This window comes from Ochotona curzoniae, unplaced genomic scaffold (genome assembly GCF_017591425.1).
Source record: "Ochotona curzoniae isolate NIBS_2020 unplaced genomic scaffold, NIBS_Ocur_1.0 scaffold_1037, whole genome shotgun sequence".
Lineage (NCBI taxonomy): Eukaryota > Metazoa > Chordata > Mammalia > Lagomorpha > Ochotonidae > Ochotona > Ochotona curzoniae.
The window spans coordinates 33,759,197-33,780,193 of record NW_024467083.1 but is presented as its reverse complement, the minus strand read 5'-3'; the positions used below and the strand labels follow the sequence as shown (position 1 = coordinate 33,780,193).

General features: G+C 45.3%; 1 protein-coding gene across 1 annotated transcript in view; it reads left to right on the top strand.

The window, feature by feature from the left end:
- Positions 1–518: 518 nt before the first annotated feature.
- Positions 519–20,997, top strand: part of GON4L (gon-4 like) — a 61,319-nt gene continuing 40,840 nt past the window's right edge. Inside the window, exons 1-8 of the mRNA XM_040999033.1 lie at positions 519–635; positions 2,188–2,718; positions 10,973–11,164; positions 14,859–15,049; positions 17,841–17,915; positions 18,091–18,141; positions 20,163–20,213; positions 20,553–20,648. Of these exons, the coding sequence (XP_040854967.1) occupies positions 2,214–2,718; positions 10,973–11,164; positions 14,859–15,049; positions 17,841–17,915; positions 18,091–18,141; positions 20,163–20,213; positions 20,553–20,648 (1,161 nt within the window). The 5' untranslated portion in view covers positions 519–635; positions 2,188–2,213. The remainder of the gene's footprint in view (positions 636–2,187; positions 2,719–10,972; positions 11,165–14,858; positions 15,050–17,840; positions 17,916–18,090; positions 18,142–20,162; positions 20,214–20,552; positions 20,649–20,997) is intronic.

Below are 20,997 nucleotides of genomic sequence, written 5' to 3'. Positions count from 1 at the left end.
CATAAGATTTGATGGATTGGGACCCAGAGCGGTAGCCTAGTGGATAAGGTCCCAGCCTTGCACGTGCTGGGATCCCTTATGGGTGCAGGTCCTAATCCCGGTAGCCCCGCTTCCCATCCAGCTCCCTGCTTGTGACCTGGGAAAGCAGTCGAGGACGGCCCAAAGCCTTCGGACCCAGTACCCACGTGGGAGACCCGGAAGAGGTTCCTGGCTCCTGGCTTCAGATCAGCTCCGGCTGTGGCTGTCTCCTGGGAAATGAATCATCGGACGGAAGATCTTCCTCACTGTCTCTCCGAGAATTGTACGGATATGAGCCATTTTTATAGCTTGGGATCGAAACTGTCTTGTTTGTAAACAACAGCCTCCTGGTTCTGAAACGTTATGCATTCTTAGTTCTGTGTTCCAGGTGTCCGGCGGCAGTGAGACCCAAGGAAAGGATGCCTCCTGCGATAGTTTGCCAGTAAGTGACGTGCTTCCGCCGTGGCGTCATTCGGCCCTTAAGTAGGATGGCGCTTTGAGCTGGCGCCTGCGTGTGGACGGCCGGTGGCCGCGCTGGGCGAGTCGGGGGCGCGCCCGTCCCCGTCTGCCGTTGGCTGGCTTCCGGCGATGCGGAGAGCGGGTTTCCGCGGGACCAGGTGGGTGTGAGGGGGCGTCGGGGCTGCGCCGGGGGGCGCGGGGACAGCTGCGCGCAGGAGTGCGGGCTGTCGGGGGTGGGCGTGAGGGCAGTCGGGGCGCGAAGGTGGGAAGGTGTGTGTGGGCGGCGGCGTGTGTGTGGCCGGCGCAGCTAGAGGCCTTTGGGGATGTTTTGCAGGAGGGGCGTCTGCCTGGGGTTTGGGGTTCAGTCCGGCTGGTGGTCGGTGCCCGGTCCCCGAAGGGTGGGGGTCTCTAGGGCGGCTGCTGCGTTTTGGCGCCCGGAGCCTTTGCCCGCTCGCGGCGGACTGGACAGCAGGTCTGGGGTTCGCGTGCCAGATAGGGGGTTTGCTTAGGGTACTCGCCCTGCAGTGGGATCTTCACGTGTCCGTGGATCTTGAATTTGCAAGAGGCGGAAGGGGCTGGGGAGGAAATCCGCTAATGTCTGGGACACGTTGTAGGTACTACTTAGAAGTTTTTGGCTGTCTAGTCCGGGTTTCATGCACTCCCCTGACAGATGGACTGCACTCAGTTTTGTGATGATTGGCAGCGTTGGAGAACTTACATATCTGTAGTGGCCTGTGTTCTGGGTCTGTCATGTATGAAAGGAAATTTTCCATGTGTAGAAAGTTGCAGTGAGTTTGTATATGATGCTTATGCCTTGGTCTGGTATTTCTGCAGAATAATTTTTTTTTAAATAAATACGGAGTTTTGTTGCACAGACTGGACAAAGATGTCTTCTTTTGGTTTGTTTACTTCCTATAAGATCCCAAGAGCTAGGCTGTGTCAGGCATAAGCCATAAGCCTGGCCTGGACCTGTGGGCTTCCTCAGTAGAAGGAACGACCCACATTCATGTTTCTAAGGGGGATTAATAGCGTGCTTGACTGGAAATGGGGGAACCTGGGCCACACAGCATAACAACACAGGCCCATCCCTGAGGAACAGAGAGTGAGTTGATTTTCAGTGATGTATTGGGTTTAAATAAGCTCTGATAACATTTAGTAGGTTTGAGAGCTAGACCTTGGTACTATTTGGAGGCAGCCTTGTGTCCATAGTGATAATTTTGGCAGAGCAAGATGGGAAGGAGACAGAGAAGCAGGGAGATACTGACAAGAATGAGAAGCATTGGGCTGTAGCTGCTGCTTCTGCAGTTGATTATCAGGTTCTGTGATGTGGGATGCCAGAGTTGCAAGTAGAGGTTTAATGTGCTGCACCAAGCGATAGCCCTGCCTGTGTAAGCTTCCCTCAGCATCTGTCTGGTAGTGGCAATAACTAGCACTTTTTCTTGTTATTTATTTGATGGACCAGCTGTTGTTAAGTGAGAGGAATAATTGTTTTTTATAGTTGAGGAAACTGAGGCGTTGAGCTAAATCACTTGGCCAATGTAACCATAATGAGTGCTAGGTTTGGGATTTGGACTCAGTCACTGCAGTCTCTCCCACCTTGGGGTAGAGGTATTAGTTGGTGTAATGTATTTGATTCAGCAGGAATCAGTGAGCAGTGTTGTTGCTAGTAAGTGGGAGGAACGTGGTAAGAACTTGTTTTTATTCTTTCAGGAGGGAGCAGAAGTGGGGCTTTGAACATGTTGCCCTGTAAGAAGAGAAGAACCACGATGACAGAGTCCCCACAGCACCAGGGTGGCCAGAAGGAAGATGCCGTAGAGATGGACCCTGCTGTTGAGCTGGAACCTTCCCCAGTGACAGACTTGCAGTCTGTGTCGCTGTCCTGGGGTGCAGGATATGACAGAGCAGCTGGCCTGGAAGCGACGTGCATGCACACTGCAGCAGCTCAGGCTGGTGGGGAGCAGCCATCTGGGAGCTGTGGGATGTTCAGCCAGGACGCTGCCTTTGTGGGTCTGGAAGGTGTTGGTGTGGACCTGTCTCTGGGAGCCGCCCTTCAGTCCTTGGAATCTTCCCCTGTCCTGAATGCACCCCTGGGCAAAGGAAAGTTCCAGAGCTCTGACTCAAGAGGAGGGAAGAAAATAGCCCTGAGTTCTGGGTCAGCTCCCCAGGAAGACCAAGGTGACCGACTCGGGCAGGAGGAGTCTTGTTCTGGAGAGTCTAATGAAGAAGGCCAGGAAGCAGGAGGTGAGCCCGGAAGGACCTGCTGGTCACTTGTCCTTAGGAATACATGTTCTTGTTGCCTTCTTCACAGAGCCGTCACAGAGCAGCGTTTCTATAAAGGGGTGCCAGCCTGGCATGGAATTGGATTTGTGCCTATAGGTGTGAACACTCTTTTTCAATGATTATTTGAATAGGCACCGTCATGATGGTTCTATGGCTAAAGTCCCTGTATTGCCTGTGCCGGAATCCCATATGGGCACCGGTTCATGTCCCAGATGCTCCAGTTCCCTGTGACCTGGGAAAGCAGTCAAGGATGGCCCAAAACCTTGGGACCCTGCACCTGCGTGGGAGACCTGGATGAAGCTTGTGACTCTTGGCTTTGGATCTGCTCATCTCCAGCCGTTGCGGCCTTTTGGGGAATGACCAGTGGACAAAAGATCTTCCTCTCTGTATCTTCCTTTCTTTATTAATATGACTTTCCAATAAAAATAAATTAAAAAAAAGTATTTGGCAGATTTGAGAGAGAGAAAGGTATCTGTCTGTCTGTCCTCAGCTGCTGTTTTATTGCCCAAATGGCCACAGTGCATGGGACTGGGCCATGGCGTAACAAGTTGCCTGTAACTCCATCCAGTCTTTGCATTTTTGTGGTAGGGGTCAAAACATCTTCTGCTATGGTCATTAGCAGGGAGGTGGATCGGGAGTGGCTGGGGCTGAAAGTCACACTGAATGCCATTGTTGCAGTCAGTGACTTTACCTGCTGTTCTTCAGACTTTGTATATGTGTTGAGACTTTGTTTTCTTCTTCCATTCCTCATATCCTCTTTGCTATTTTTTTCCACTATTAGTGTACTGTGTTGGTAATTACTTGGTGTATTGTGTAGAGTTTCTGACTCTGCTCTTTGCCAACTGATAAAAGTAGTGTCTGGGTTGTCTGAAGGATGCTGTCAAAGGTGGAAGCTGTTTCTGGGAAAGCGTTTGCTTGTAGCTTCAGCCATTTGTCGCAGCACATGGCTCTGTAGTTTCAGAAGCCTTTGGGGCGGCCAGTATTTTGTTGGTTTGGAGCAGGTAAAGGGAAAGAAGCTGACAGAGATCAGTAAGGTGGGAGGGAAGTCACAGTAGAAGGCTTAAGAGCAAGATGCTTTCAAATGTAGTGACACAGGAAAGGTAAGGATAACGATCCCAAAGGATCCATTTGAAGGTTGATTTTGGGGGTAGATATAGAGGAGCTTTTTGGGAAAAGGACATTGTATGACAGGGTTAAAGAGGAAGGGATGAAAGCATAGAATATTTTTTAAAGATTTACTTTGTTTTTATTGGAAAGTCAGATATACAAGGAGGAAGAAGGACAGAGAAAGAACTTTTGTCTATTGATTTCATTCCCCAAGCAGCCGCAAAGGCCAGAGCTGTGCCAATTGAAACCAGGAACCTCTTCCAGGTCTCCCATGTGGGTGCGGGGTCCCACGGCTTTGGGCCGTTCTTGACTGCTTTCCCAGACCAGGAGCAGAGAGCTGGATGGGAAGTGGGGCTGTTTTGATTAGAATTGGCGCCTGTATGGGATCCCTGCACATTCAAGTCAAGGACTTTAGTTGCTAGGCTACTGTGCTGGGACGGAAATGCAGTTTTATAGAGAGAAGACATACAGAATGGTCTTCCATCTACTGATTCAGGCCCTAATTGGCTGCAACAGCTGAAGCTGAGTCAAAATGAAGCCACGATCTAGGAGCTTCTGGGTCTCTTGCTCAGGGGCAGGGTCCCATGGCTTTGGGCCGTCCTCTGCTGCTTTCCCAGGCCACAAACAGGGAGCTGAATAGGAAGAACAGCTAGAACACGAACCAGTATGCATGTGGGATGATGGCACTTGTAGGCAGTTGAGCCACCTCCCTAGTTTCAGGTGCTCCACTTTTTATCCTCCCTGCTAATGCTTGGAAACAGCAGCAGATGTTCATCTGCATGTTTGGGTTCTTCACCCAATTAGGAGACCTGGATGAAACTTTTCGCTTCATCCTGTCTCTGGGAGTGAACCTTTGGAATTGGAGATTTGTCTTCAGTCTGCTCCTGCCCCGTTCGCTCTCCTGCAGCGATGGACTTGGTGCACAGAGCCTATAATAACACGCGTGGACTACCGTGTTGGTGAGATAGCGGAAGGTGATTAGTGGCATCAGACTTTTATAGACTGAGGCTAGCATAGGATAGGGAGGAGGTGTTGAGGAGCTTATGTAGTTCTCATAAACCTTTTTACGGAACCCATCAATTGTTTTCACACCCTTGTGTGACACTTTTTGTTTTGTATATCCAATCAAGTGTCCTCATACAAATGATATCCAATCATTTGTTCTCATATAAATGATATCCAATCAATTGTCATCCTATGTTTGCTGTCCTGCGAATCACAATGTTTTTCTGGTTTGTTTTGTTAAAGATGTATTTATTTTTATCACAAAGTCAGATATACAGAGAGAGGGAGAGAAAGAGAGGAAGATCTTCTGTCCATTGATTCATTCCCCAAGCCACCGCAACAGTCGGTGCTGTGCTGATCCAAAGCCAGGAGCTAGGAACTTCCTCCAGGTCTTCCATGCGGGTGCAGGGTCCCCAGTCTTTGGGCTGTCCTTGACTGCTTTCCCAGGCCACAGGCAGGGAGCTGAATGGGATCCCGGCACATTCAAAGTGAGGACTTTAGCCACTAGGTTGCAGCGCTGGGCCTCCACAATGTTCTTCTACATGCTGCTTTCTGTATCTCTGCCTTTGGATAAATTAATGCATGTATATATAAAAAAAAAATGCCGGGAAGGAATGGATGACTAATGATAGGTTCAGAGTTACTGTGCTTTTGAGGAGGGGAACCTAGAGACTTCTCAAATCCTTTTAAATGCTGATTTGTATTTTCTTTAAAGTAAAGTGACAGATGGACAAGTAGAGAGAAAGAGGTAGATCTTTCTTGGCTGGTTCACTGTGCAGGTGCTGAGTGCTGGAACCAAGCGCCCTTTCAGATCACCCACAGGAGCAGGCCAGTCTGCCCCTTCCCAGGCCCTCCTGACATGGGGAGCTCATGGATTGCAAGGTTCTCCAATGGCAGCTCTAACTGTTGTGCCCATTGTACCTGGTTTATTAATAATCAGTTTGCAGCTATCAACATGTAAATTAATAAATGCCAGTTTATTATTTAGAATTAGCTGACCCATAATTTTCTTCATTAATTTGAAAATTGGTTCCAGTATCTTTAACTAATAGGACTTAGAAATAGTACAAATATAAAGAGTAAGTTAAGCCTACAGTGTTGCATCCCATATGGGGCGTATGTCCTGGCTGCTCCACTTCTGGTCCAGATTCCTGCAAAGGCACTTGGGAAGTCAGTGGAAATTGACCCAAGTACTTGAGCCCCTTCACCCGTGTGGGAGACGTTGTTGGAATTTCTGGCAGCTGTCTTTGGCCTGGCTTACCCTGTCTGCTGGCAGTCTTTTGGGGAATGAATCAGTGGATGGAAGATTTTTTGTCTTCCTCTTTCTCTGCAACTTGAACTTTCAAAAAAATGCTTTAAAAAGTGTTGTGAGTATCCACCACATTTTTTATTTTGAAGATCTATTTGAAAGAGAAATTCACTGAGACAGATGTATTTCATTTGCTGTTTCTCAAAGGACTGCAACAGTTGGGCCTAGGTTGGGCTGGAGTCAGGAACCTAGAACTTCATCCAGGTCTCTCCCGTGGTTTGTGGGAAGTACGGATTTAGGCTGTCATCTTGTGCCTTCCCATTGCTAGTTATACAGGAACTGGATTGAAAGTGAAGCGTCAGGGACTCAAATATGCAGTTGTATAGATACAAGTGTCACAGGTGGCAGCTTAACACACAGCACCACAGTGCTGACCCTTGTAAAGTCATTTTTCTCTCTCCTTTTTAAAAAAATTTACTTATGTGTATATTTCTTTTGAAAGGCAGATACTCAGAAGATATAGAAAAATCTTTGTGTGCTTGTTTACTCCCTAAGCGGTCACAGCAGTCAGACTTGAGCCAATCCAAAGCCAGCAGCCAGGAGCTTCTGGGTCTCTTACTCAGGTGCTGGGTCCCAAAGCTTTGGGCCGTCCTCTGCTGCTTTCCCAGGCCACAGGCAGGGAGCTGGATGGGAAATGGAGCTGCTGGGATCAGAGCCAGTGCCCATACTAGATCCCAGCGTGTTCAAGGCGAGGACTTTAGTTGCTAGGCCATTGTACTGGGCCGCCATCCTGTTTTTTAAAGCATTGATATTTTGTTACAATTAGTACATTGTTACAGTCATGCTCACAGGCTGCTGGTATTGATTTTAGTGGGTAAATGTTTCCGTTTAATGGTATTTATTTTAGTAGAATTATTATTCTGGTAGACTTTGTTATTTTAAAATTTTATTGACATACTTTTCTTTCCTGTTTTAAAGATTGATTTATTTGAAAGATAAATGATGAGGTGGAGGGGGTGGTGATGGGGATGGCGAGTCATAGAATTCTGCCATCTACTGGTTCACTTACCAAGTACTGGCAACAGCCGAGGTTAGGCCCGTTCAAAGCTGGCGGTCACGAACTGCCGCTCGTTTTTCCACACAGGTGGTGGGCACTCAGGTACTTGAGTTCATTAGTAGGATGCTGGATCAGAAGCGAGGTGCACCCACTACATATGTAATGTGAGCATGTCAGGTAGTGGCTTAATTCACTGTGCCTCAAAATCCACACCTACCCTCCTTTCTACCTAGCTGCTTTTTCTTCAAGTGCCTTCAACTGAAAGTGCTTAGCGTAGACATTTCAGCTTATAATTTGTTGATTAGTATGGTTCTCAGGTGATTATTTTCATGTTAATTTAGTGTTCTTATGCAATAAACAAGTTACACATACACTTTTAATAAGTTTTTCTCCGTTTTGTTCTCTCTTTATGAGACTTTCAACATTCATCATCTCTGTACAGCAAAGGAAGAGTGGGATCCTTTGGGTTCCTGGAGAGGGAAATTAAAATGAGCAGTAATGTGTAGTTGGAATAAAATGTTAAAAAGGAAATTATTTTTTTGAAGACTTACTTATTTGAAAAGGAATCTTGGGAGAGGAAGAGAGGAGAGAGAAATCTTTCATCTGTTGATCGACTCCCCACATGTCTGCAGCAGCTGTGTGCGGCTGGGCCAGGTGGAGCCAGGACTTCCATCCAGGCCTGCCATGTGAATATCATTTGCTTGCTGCTTCTGCTTCCCAGGCACATTAGGAGGGCAGCAGATTGCAAGTGGAGTAACTGCAACTAGAACCCACACTCTGATACATGCACAGTGCCTAACCTACTGCTCTGTGATGCTTGTCCTCATAGGAAATTTTCTTTCAAAGGTTTATTTGTTTGTTTGAAAGGCAGAGTTTCAGAGAGAGAGAGAAGGAAAGAGAGGTCTGTATCTGCTAGTTCACTCACTAAATGGCCTCAAAGGCCAGAACCCCGTGCCAGTCAGAAGCAGGAGTCAGGAACCTCCTCCTGGTCTCCCACAATGCTGCATAATCCTAGAGTTTAGGCCAACTTCCGCTGGTCTCCCAGGCCATGGGGAGCTGCATGGGAACTAGAGCAGCATCTTGTATGGGATGATGGCTGCAGGTTGATGCTGAACTTACCCACTATTGTCAAAATGCCAGCCCTAGGAGCATATTTCCACATTAATTATGAAAAATATTTTTTTGGATGGAGCTGGTAATCTATAAAAACAGTTAAAATTTTCCCACAAAGGAACAAAAATTTGTGAGGCAGAAACAGAAAGGGAGACAGACATTCCGTCTGCTGGTTCCCTTCCCAAGTGCCTGTGAATGAAGACCTGGCACTCCATTGTGCTGTGTGGGCATTCCAGGCGGCATCTTAACTGCTGTCGGGGTTTTAAAGAGTGGTTTTTAATATTTATTGTATTCATTTTTATTTTTTGTTTATTTATTTATTTTTAAAGATTTATTCATTTATCTTGGGAAGTCAAATTTACAGAGAGAAGGAGAGACAGAAAGATCTTCCATCGGCTGCTTCACTTCCCAAGTGGCCGCAATGGCCAGAGCTGAGCCTATCCAAAGCCAGGAGCCCATCCAGCTTTTCATTCCCTGGGAAAGTAGAGGAGCTTCTTCCAGGTCTCCAAGGCTTTGGGCTGTCCTCAAGCTATGGTGCCGACCCCTACTGAGTAGTTTAAAATATTTTTAGACAGTAGAAGTATCAGTGGAAGAAACTACTTGCCATTTTGAAGGACAATATTTGCCTATGGTTGTGGTATGTTTGTTCAAAAAATCATTTGTGGTGCTTGACATTGTGGTGTAGAGGGTTAAGCTGCTACGTGCAATGATATCATCCCATATGGGCACCTGTTTGAATCCTGGCTGCCCCACTTCCCATCCAGCTTCCTTCTCATTCACCTGGGAAAGTAGAGGAAGATGGCTGAAGTGGTTGGATCCCTCCCTACCACGTAGGAGATGTGGAAGAGACTTCTGGCTCCTGACTTCAGCCTGACCCAATCCTGGCTGTTGGGGCTATTTGGGGAGTGAGCCAACAGATGGAAGAGCTATGTCTCTCTGTCTTTCTGTAACTTGGAATTTTCAAAATAATGTAATAAATCTTTAAGAAAACCTAGTTCATTTGTGGGCTAAGCCTTGCTTATGATGCCTACGTTTCATATTGGAGTGATGGTTCAAGTCCTAGCTGTTCTGATTTTATCTTGCTCCCTGCTAATGTGCCTGGGAAGGCAGAAATAATGACCGCAATATAGAGTCCCGTGCCACCCATGTTGCAGGCTTAGATGGAGTTCTGGGCTGTTGGATTTGGCTCCCACCAGCCCTGGATATTGTGGCTATTTGGAGAATGAACCGGAGGTTGGAAGGTTTCTGTTTCTTTCATTTTACCTTTCTTTCTCCATCCCCACACTTCTGTCTAAGGTTTATTTATTTATTTATTTATTTTACTTGGAAGTTAGAGAAAGCTGTAGAGGGAGATCTTGTATTTGCTGGGTAATTCCCCAAATGCCCACAACAGCGTCAGCGGGGCCATTCTTTAACTGGGAGGTAGGAACAACTTCTGGATCAGGCCAGCCAGTAATTTTCAGGCCTCCCATGTGAGTGGCAGGGCCCAAACACTTGGACTGTTTTGCCTTTGTTTTCCAGGCCATGAGCAGGGAGCTAGATTAGAAGTGAAGCAGTTGGGACACAAGCAGATGCCCATATGGGATGCTGGTACTGCAGGCTGAAGATTAGTTTGCTATGCCACTGTGCTGGTCCCCATTTTAACTTTCAAATAAAGAGATAAGCAAATAAATCTTAACGTCATTTATGTGAGTTCAGTTTTCAAACTGTAGCATTATTTTGAAAATTATTAAATATTAGTAATTGAGAGGTCCATCGCAGTAGCTAGGCGGCTAAGTCCTTGCCTTGAACACATTGGGACCTCATATAGGCACCGGTTCTTTTAAATTTTTTTTAAGATTTAGTTTTATTTCAAAGTCAGATATGCAGAGCAGAGGAGAGACAGAGAGGAAGATCTTCCGTCCGATGATTCACTCCCCAAGTGAGCACAATGGCCGATGCTATGCCAATCCGAAGCCAGGAGCCTCTTCCGGGTCTCCCACGTGGGTGCAGGGTCCCAAAGCTTTGGGCCGTCCTCAACTGCTTTCCCGGGCCACAGGCAGGGAGCTGGAAGGGAAGCGGGGCTGCCGGGATTAGAACTGGTGCCCATATGGGATCCTGGGCGTGCGAGGTGAGGACCTTAACCACTGTGCCACTGCGCCGGGCCCGTCAAGATACATTTAACAGTTTTATTGGGATTCAATGTTTTATTCAGGAGAAGAGATACATACTGCAATGGATCGTCACATTTTAGTATGCTTGCCTCCATTATACTGTATAAACATGTTGGCCTGTAAGTGTATAGACCTTGTGTTTTGCATGAAGGTTGGCTTATATCAAAGAGAACATATGATACTTGTCCTCCCGAGATTGATTTATTTCACTGAGCATAATGGTTTCTAGTTGGCACCATTTTGTTGCAAATGTTAGAATTTCATTATTGTAACTTGAAGGCTGAATAGTATTCCGGAGTGTAGATGTACCACAGCTTCTTTATCCATTCTTCTTTTGATGGGTGTCTGGCTTGTTTCCATGTCTTTGCTATTGCAGATTGTGCTGCTGTAAATATAGGATTACAGATCACTTCCTTGTATGCAGATTTCATTTCCTTTGGATATATTTCCATCAGTCGGATAGCTAGGTCATACAGTAGATCAATTTCAATTGTGTAAACACTCATGGAACAATATTTGTGATTCTTTTAGGAAAACCTCAAATGCTTTCTGGAGAGGTGCTGCCTTCCCTGCTGTCAGGCATCCAGGCTGTGAAGCCTGGTATCCAGCCCAGGAAATCCTCCCCGCCAGATGTCTGCACCTCTCCTCAAGAAAAGCCCATCAGGACTGTGGCTCCCCAAGCCGAGGAGGAGACCGAGGATGGTGGACTCTTTATTCCGATGGGTAGGCTTTCTTTATGAGTTGGAAAGAACCCAGTAGCATGTAGATGGCCGCTTAATGGACAAGCTGAAAACAGAATACAGCAGGTAGCTGGAGGTCCCTGTTGTCCTCTTTTAGTTATTATCCGCTGTGGATAAGCACTGTCTTGACTTCCAGCAGCATGTATTTGTTCACCTCTTATGGCCTTGATGTTGATGGGAAATATGTGCACTTTTTGTGACTGCTTCTTTCTGACTTGACATTATGTTTTTGAAGTTCATCTGTATTGTTCTAAGTGTCTGGTGAGTGGTTACACCATTCTGTGTCAGTACTCTGCATTTTCTTCATCCACTGGCCTCTTGATGGTGTTTGCATTGTTCACAGTAGTAGGTGACTCTGAATTCTGCTGCAGTGAACATTCTGCTGTGTATTGTTTCAGGAGCATTTATGCCACTCTCTGTGATGGTAACTTTCACACATTTTCCTTTTTTTTAATTAGTTTTATATTTCACTTAGGGACCTCCCATCTGCTGTTCACACTTCAACATTCAAGACTGAGCTAGTTGGAAGCGGGGAGCCAGGGACTCAGCCCAGATCTGTGGCGGGCAGGGACCCAGCTGTTTGAGTGGTCACTGCTGCCTTAGGGGTACACACTTTTGGGGATGTGGAATTGAGAATGGAACTGGGGGCTCCAGGACAGGTGTTCTGTTAGGAGACGTTGGCATTCCTATCTGAGGTAGGCTCAGCCTCTGACCTTCATTGAAATGTTCTGTCACACTAAGGAGTATCTTTCTTTTCCTAGCATTTAAAAAAATATTTATTTTATTTTTTATTTTTATTTTTTAAGACTTATTTATTTTTATTGGAAAGTCAGATATATATAGAGAGAAGAGGAAAGACAAAGAGGAAGGTCTTCCATCTGATGGTTCACTCCCCAAGCAGCTGCAACAGCTGGTGCTGTGTCAATCCAAAGCCAGGAGCCTCTTCTGGATCTCCCACGCAGGTGCAGGGTCGCACGGTTCTAATCCTGGCAACTCCACTTCCCATCCAGCTCCCTGCCTGGGAAAAGTTGAGGACGGCCCAAAGCCTTGGAACCCTGCACCCATGTGGGATACCGGGAAGAAGTTCCTGGATCCTGGCCTTGGATTGGCATAGCATCGGCCGTTGCGCTCACTTGGGGAGTGAATCATGGGACAGAAGTTCTTCCTCTCTCTCTCTGTCCTCCTTTCTGTATATCTGACTTTCCAATAATAAATAAATAAATCTTTAAAAAAAAATTAGGGGACCAGTATTGGGGTGGAGTGAGTCTGCTTCTGACACTCAATATAACATCCTGTATTGAGAGTCTCATATTCTCTGCTTCTGATCCATTTTCCTGCTACTGTACCTGGGAAGGCAGTGGAAGATGGCCTAGCCTCCTGTGTCCTTGACATTCATATGTCAGACCGGCAAGGGGTTCCTTCCTGGTTTCTGGCCTTGGCCTGTCCAAACCTGACTGTGTAATCATTTGGAGAGTGAGGAAGATGGATGATTTAGAGCTCTGTCTTTCTGTCTTGCTCTCTCACATTCTGTCATTCTGCCTTACAAACCTTTTTGTTTTCTTTTCTTTTTTTTTTTTTTTTAATTACAAAGTCAGATATACAGAGAGGAGGAGAGACAGAGAGGAAGATCTTCTGTCCGATGATTCACTCCCCAAGTGAGCCGCAACGGCTGGTGCTGCGCCGATCCGAAGCCTGGAGCCAGGAACCTCTTCTGGGTCTCCCACACGGGTGCAGGGTCCCAAAGCCTTGGGCCATCCTCAACTGCTTTCCCAGGCCACAAGCAGGGAGCTGGATGGGAAGTGGAGCTGCCGGAATTAGAACCGGCACCCATATGGGATCCCAGTGCATTCAAGGCAAGGACTTCAGCCTCTAGGCCACACCGCCGGCCTCTTTTTTTTTTTTTTAAGATTTATTTTTTATTTTTATTTTTATTGGAAAGTCAGATATACAGAAAGGAGAGACAGAGAGGAAGATCTTCCATCCGACGATTCACTCCCCAAGTGATCGCAAAATGGCCAGTGTTGTGCCGATCCGAAGTCAGGATCCAGGAACTTCATCCAGGTCTTCCACGAGGGTGCAGGGTCCCAAGGCTTTGGGCCGTCTTCTACTGCTTTCCCAGGCCACAAGCTGGGAGCTGGATGGGAAGTGGGGCTGCCAGAATTAGAACCAGCACCCATATGGGATCTTGGCGTGTTCAAGGAGAGGACTTTAACCACTATGTTATTGTGCTGGGCCCTGTTTTTTTTTTTTTTATTTTCACTAATTTTTTAAAAAAGTTTTTATTTATTTTTATTGGAAAGACAGATTTACAGAGAGAAGACAGAAAGATCTTCTGTCCACTGATTCGCTCTCCAAGAGGCCATAACAGCTGGAGCTGTGCTGATCCAAAGCCAGGAACCAAAAGCTACTTCTTGGTCTCCCATATGGGTACAGGGGCCCAAGACCTTGGTCCATATTTCCCTGCTTTAACAGACCATAAGCACAGAGCTGGATCAGAAGTGGAGCAGCTGGGATACAAACTGGTGCCCCATATGGGATACTGTCACCATAGGAGGGAGGATTAGTTTGTTTGAGTCAAAGTGCCAGCCCCAAGAGCCAGGATTTCTAATGTGTTACCTGGGAAATATATAGAGTGATGATTAAGGCTGCAGATTCTAAGCTTCTAGTGTTTGTCTTCAAAACATGAATGCCACTAGTTATTAAGAAAAGTTTCTTTAAGTTTTGTGCTTCAGTTTTCTCACCTGTATGGTGAGAAAATAATAGTCATGACTTGTTCATTGAAATAAATGAGTAGTTATGAAATGTGTGGAAGAGTGTTTGACATTTGTTTGACATAAAAATTTAATGAATGTTAGCTATTATTGCTATATAGTATGAATACCAACTCTATTGTTACCACTGCTGCATCATAGTCTTTGATTTCTAGGACCTGACAGCTGCCAGCTTGACTTCATTTTTTTTTTTTAAAAAAAGATTTATTTTTATTATTTTTTTATTGGAAAGGCGGATATACAGAGAGGAGAGACAGAGAGGAAGATCTTCCGTCTGATGATTCACTCCCCAAGTGAGCACAACGGCCGATGCTATGCCAGTCCGAAGCCAGGAGCCTCTTCCGGGTCTCCCACACGGGTGCAGGGTCCCAAAGCTTTGGGCCGTCCTTGACTGCTTTCCCAGGCCACAGGCAGGGAGCTGGAAGGGAAGCGGGGCTGCCGGGATTAGAACCGGCGCCCATATGGGATCCCGGGCATGCAAGGCAAGGACCTTAACCACTTGCAACACTGCGCCGGGCCCCATTTTTTTTTTTTTTTTTTAACTTGAAAGTCAGAATTACAGAGAGAGAGAAAAAGTGAGAATCTTCCATCTACTGGTTCATGTCCCAGATGGCTGCTTCAGCCGGAACTGGGCCAGGCTGAAGCTGGGAGCCAGTTTCAGCTACAGCATGTGAGTGTAGGGTTCCAAGGACTTGGGCCCTCCTCTGCTGGTTCCCTAGGCTATCGGCAGGGGGCTAGATCAGAGGTGGAATAGCTGGGACGTGAGCCAGCAACCATATGGGATGCCAGCACTGCAGGCAGAGGATTAGAGTACACTCCTCTTTCCTTCATACTGTTACTTTTGAGGGTGTGTTCCTAGGGAAGCTGTGTTCAAGCATTTTGGTGATATTCTTGGTTTATTTGCAGAACAAGACAATGGAGAAAGTGAGAAAAAGAGAAAAAAGAAGAAAGGTACCAAGAGGAAACGAGATGGAAAGGTTCAAGAAGAAGGGACCTCAACGTATGACCTGAAACTGGATGACATGCTTGACCGTACGTTGGAGGATGGTGCCAAGCAACACAACTTAACTGCAGTCAACGTACGGAACATCCTCCATGTGAGTGAGACTGGGAAGTTGTGTAATGGGATGTAAGTTCCATGCCAAGGCCAAAATATACTCAGCAAGGTTTTTTTGAAGATTTATTTATTTATAAAGAGTTGTAGAGAGGGGAAGAGACAGTGAGAGAGATCTTCTGTCTGTTGATTTACTTCTAAGATGGCTATAATGACCAGCACTGGTCCGGGCTGAAGGAAGGGTTCAGGGGCCTAAGCGCATGGACCATTTTCTACTGCTTTTCCCAGGTCTAATCTGACAAGGTGCTGGATCAGAATTAGAGTGTGAGTTGGTGTTATGGTGTAGCCACTGCTGTCTGCACATGTTGGTGCCAGTTTAAGACCTGGCTTTTCCATTTCTTATCCAGCTTCCTGCTAATGTGCTTGAGTGAACAACAGAACCCAAGCTAAGTGCTTGGGTTCCTGCACCCATATGGCGGACTTTAATGAAGCTCTTGGTTCCTGACTTTGACCTGGAAACAGTCCTGGTTGTTGTAACCATTTGGGGAGTGCACCAATGAATGGAATCTCTCTTTCTCTCTGTAACTTTGCCTTTCAAATAAATAAAAGGAGTAAAGAAAGAACTAGAGCAGTCAAGACATCAGCTGGTACACATGTGAGGCAGTGACATCACAAGTGGCTGCTCTACTCATACCTCCATGAGACAGCTCTCTCCAAAACTTTTTTTTAAAGATTTATTTATTCTTATTTATTCTTATTGGAAAGGCAGGTTTTTTCTTTTTTCTTTTTTGTTTTTTTCCCCTTTTTCTATGATACAGTTCCATAGGCTCTGGGAAGAAGAAATTTCTTGACTTTGATTGTATAGGTTAGGAATTTTGTAGGTTACCTGATTTACCTGTGTATTTTAATTTTTTAATCCATTATCTTGTCCCTCTCAGAGATAAGATTTGTAAGTGGAGGCGTAGTTAGCAGCATGTGTCACTGAGAACAGAATTTATTCAAAAGTGAGAGAATATACATGCATTCAGGCCTGAGTGTTGGCCACCCCACCCTGAGACATATATGTCGTAAGTGGGCCAAAGGGCTGCCCGTGTCTGTGAGAAAGAGAAGTATCTGCAAGTGTGGCCCATAACTAAAAGAGCCTCTCCCTTCCTTCCCATTTTTAGCCTCTTCTATGAGGTAGGGGATGGTTCCATTTTAATTGCATAAAGACATGAGTAAGGTTTAGCTTGCTTGAAGCTTTTTGGGACCTCTGCTACATTCTCTTCTGCAGTTTAAGTTCTGGGTGGTCATCACTGTGTGTCCTTCGGTTTCTGAATGAGACACAGGTACATACTGGGAAGGTGGGCAACAGAGGTTATGTTGCATAGCTGCAAGAATTCCAGCTCACCGGGAGATAATTAGTAGTCTGGCTCTACCATAGCAACAAAACATTGTACACTCCAAGATAGCTTTGTCTTCGTAGCATACTTGGAAATGTGAACACATGTTTAAAAAGAGCTAAATTGAAAGATAATTCATCCCTCTGCTTCCTTCTGCTTTAGCGTTTATCATTCAGCATATTTGAAGTGGTTATGTTCACAGTGGATTTGCTCTTCTGTTTGAAGACATTGCCAGGTAGTAGTGCTCCAATAGCACTTTGTGCATAAGTGAATGCTATTCTTGATATGTGTTTGGGGCCTGGCTAAATCCTCACTTTGTAATCGCTGGGATCCCATGTAGGCACCGATTTGTGTCTGGCTGCTCTACTTCCCATCCAGCTCCCTGCTTGTGGCCTGGGAAAGCAGTCGAGGACAGTCCAAAGCCTTGGGAACCTGAACCTGCATAGGAGACCCAGAAGAAGCTCCTTTTTCCTGGTTTCGATCAGTTCAGCTCTGGCCATTGTGGCTACTTGTGGAGTGAAGCAGTGGAAGGAAGATCCTTCTCTCTGTTTCTCCTCTCTGTAAACTGACTTTCCAATAAAAATAAAATAAATAAATAAATAAAAAGAAACAAAGATGTGGTTGTAGAGACCTTGCTGTTTGTTATTCTTTGTCTGTTTTTAAAGATTAATTTATTGGGCCTGGCATGGTAGTGTAGCAGCTTAAGTCCTCGTCTTGTACATGTCTGGATTCCATATGGGCGCTGACTCTAATCTCAGCAGCCATGCTTTCCATCCACCTCCCTGCTTGTGGCCTAGGAAAGCAGCTGAGGATGGCCCAAAGCCTGTGGACCCTGCACCTGCGTGGGAGACCTGGAAGAGGCTCCTGGCTTTGGATCAGCTGAGCTCTGGTTGTTCTGGCCAACTGGGGAGTGAGTGAATCATCGGACGGAAGATCTTCCTCTCTCTCTTTCCTCCTCTTAGTATATCTGACTTTCCAATAAAAACACATTTATTTTTTATTGGAAAAAAATGAAGATTTTTTTTTATCTTAAAAAAAAAAAAGACCTCTATGCTAATACAAATAATCAGAGCCAGCATGATGGTTCAATTGGCAAATCCTCCAGCTCCAGACTCCAGTGTCCCATATGGACACCAGTTCTTTTCTGGCGCCCATATAGGATCCTCTTGCATGCCAGGTAAGGACTTTAGTCACTAGGCTACTGCGCCAGGCCCAGAGGCTCTCTTTTTATGTGAGCCATTCCTGTTTGTTGTACAGCTGATGAATCGGGTCCATTTGCTGCTGCATCTGTTAAGTTGTATGCTTGCCAAAGTTTGGCTTTATTTTCCATCTCCTTACCTTGCTCAGCTAGCTCTCATTTATCATCTACATAGGTCTTTGAGTTATAGAGAGTTGAGTTTTGTCTAGATGACAAACCCTTGTTCATTAAACTAAAATTTTTTCTTTCTCTAGGAAGTAATCACAAATGAACATGTGGTAGCTATGATGAAAGCAGCTATCAGTGAGACGGAAGACATGCCGATGTTTGTGAGTGATTAACTCTTACGTCATGGAGCAGGGTTATTTGTAAACTGGCTAAGTTGGATGTCACTTGGGAGATTATTAACAATTTGGTATCTGGAAGCAGAGTTAGCATTTGAAAACCTGATTATCACATGATGATTTTTACTGACCATTTTCTTCCTGCTTCCTTTTCTTTTAGGAACCTAAGATGACACGCTCTAAATTGAAGGAAGTGGTGGAGAAAGGAGTGGTGAGTATCCTGGCTTTTCTTTATTTAATATAGGAAATAGTTTCTAGTTCCAGATTATTCATAGGGAAAAAACATAAACAAGATTATCTTTCCCTCATTAAAGAATTTTTTTTGGAGTTGGCAACAATAGCATTGTGGAAAAAGCCACTGCCTACAGTGTCACCATGCCAGATAGGAGGCAGTCTGAGTCCCAACTACTCTACTTTTCATCTAGCTCCTCACTCAGACCTGGGAAGGAATGGAATATGGCCACATTACTTGGGTCCCTGCTTGTGTGGGGGACTGAGAGTGGTGCTGGCTCCTGGCTTTGGACTGGCTCAGCTGTTTGGGGAGGAAACTGGTAGATGGAAGATAATGCTTTATCTTGCCCTCTTTCTCTGTAACTTTACTTTTTGTATAAATAAATAAATCTTCAAAAAATTGTTTCTTCCTCTCTAATGGTCTGCCTTTCCAATGAAAATAAATGAATCTGTAAAAAAAAAATAAAGAAGTAAAAGGCAGTATTAAAGATGTAGAGAAAGAATGAGATTTTTATCCTCTAGTGCACTCCCCAAGTGGCTTCAGTAGCCAGGGCTGGGTCTTGCTGACGTAAAGAGCTCGTAATTCCATATAGGTCTCCCATCTGGGCAGCAGAGGCCTAAGGACTCAGAGCCATCTGCTGCAGGGAGCTAGATCAGAAGTGAAACAGCAGGCCTGGTATAGTAGCCTAGTGGCTGTAAATCCTCGCCTTGCAACCACTGGGATTTCATACAGGTGCTAGTTTGTATCCTGGCTGCTCCACTTCCCATCCAGCTCCCTGCCTGTGCCATGGGAAAGCAGTAGATGATGGTTCAAAGCTTTGGGTTCCTGTACCCACGTGGGAAACCCAGAAGAGCTGTTGGCTCCTATTTTTTTTTTTTTTTTAAGATTTATTTTTATTATGGTTTTTTTTGTTTTTGTTTTTGTTTTTTTATTGGAAAGGCAGATATACAGAGAGGAGAGACAGAGAGGAAGATCTTCCGTCCGATGATTCACTCCCCAAGTGAGCGCAACGGCCAATGCTATGCCGATCCGAAGCCAGGAGCCTCTTCCAGGTCTCCCACGCGGGTGCAGGGTCCCAAAGCTTTGGGCAGTCCTCAACTGCTTTCCCGGGCCACAGGCAGGGAGCTGGAAGGGAAGCGGGACCGCCGGGATAGAACCGGCGCCCATATGGGATCCTGGGTGTGCAAGGCGAGGACTTAACCACTGCACCACCGCGCCGGGCCCGGCTCCTGATTTTGGATTTGCTTGCCTCTGGCCATTGTGGCTACTTGGGGAGTGAACTAGGAGTTTAAAGAGCTTTCTCTCTGTATCACCTCCTCTCTGTATATCTACCTTTTCAATAAAAATAAACAAGTAAAAAAAAAAAAGTGAGGGCCTGGCGGTGTGGCCTAGCAGCTAAAGTCCTCGCCTTGAACGCACTGGGATCCCATATGGGTGCCAGTTCTAATCTCAGCAGCTCCACTTCCAATCCAGCTCCCTGCTTGTGGCCTGGGAAAGCAGTTGAGGGCGGCCCAAAGCCTTGGGACCCTGCACCCGCATGGGATGCCCAGAAGAAGTTCCTGGTTCCTGGCTTCAGATCGGCATAGCATCGGCCGTTGTGCTCACTTGGGGAGTGAATCATTGGATGGAAGTTCTTCCTCTCTGTCTCTCCTCCTCTCTGTATATCTGACATTCCAATAAATAAATAAATCTTAAAAAAAAAAAAAAAAACAAAAAGTGGAGCAGCAGGAACTGAACCAAAGTGCCAGTGGGATCAAATGGGAGTCCGATGTCGCAGATAGTACTTAATTTGAACGATAACAGTGGGCTTGACGTACCAAGCTGGATCAGGAAGTACTAAGAAATAGAGTTTTCTTCTATTAAGCTTTGGCACTTACACTTGAGAACTTGCCTTCAGGGATAGTTCTGGATAAATGCAGATAACGACTTTTTGTGATGGTAAAGAAAAATAAAAAGAATAGGCAGTACATCAAATAATCATTTATATTCTCTCTTGAAAGGTTATTCCAACTTGGAATATTTCACCGATTAAAAAGGCCAATGAAATTAAGGTAAACTGGAAAATTGGTAATTGTTAACTCTCTTCTGCAAAGATTTTGTCAACTTTGAATCCCAAGTACTTCATTTACATTTGTTAACTTTTTCTAAACACCTCCTCCCTGCCCCCGCATTATTTATTTATTTTTTAAAATTTCAGCGTCTTTGGATTTTTCCATTCCATTCCTCTTAGGTTTGCGTCTCGTGGACTCATTTTACCCCTGCCTCCTATAGTTTGCATTTTACATTCTTAAAATTTGTTTTTCTGCCCTGCTTTCCCCCTTTAGATTCCAAATACATGTGATTTGCGTTTCCCATTACTCCTCCATTTTTTTCTAATTATCCTAATGCAGCCTCCTCAGTTTGTGGATATTCAGCTTGAAGAAGATGATTCCTCAGATGAAGAATACCAGCCAGATGACGAAGAGGAAGATGAGACTGCCGAAGAGGTCCGTTGAGTGTTGATGACCTAGAAAAAATTTGTCTTAATCAGGCCAGGTGTTCCCTGCTCTCTAGTTATGTTACCTGTTTTGTAGAGAGGATTACTCATTTCTATGTTTGTGAGGTATTTTTCTGTTCTTCATACTTCTTACTTTTTTACTTATTGTATTATGATAAACAATACACATACAGCACAGAAATGTGCACAGAATCAAATTAATTTATTAATCAAATTAATTTACTATGATGCAAAGTATTATGAAGCTTCCTTCAAAGTCAAGAATTACAGCATTACTGGGATACCTCCTCTCTGTCATTCCCTATCAAAACGTCCTCCCACCATCTAAAGATAACCAC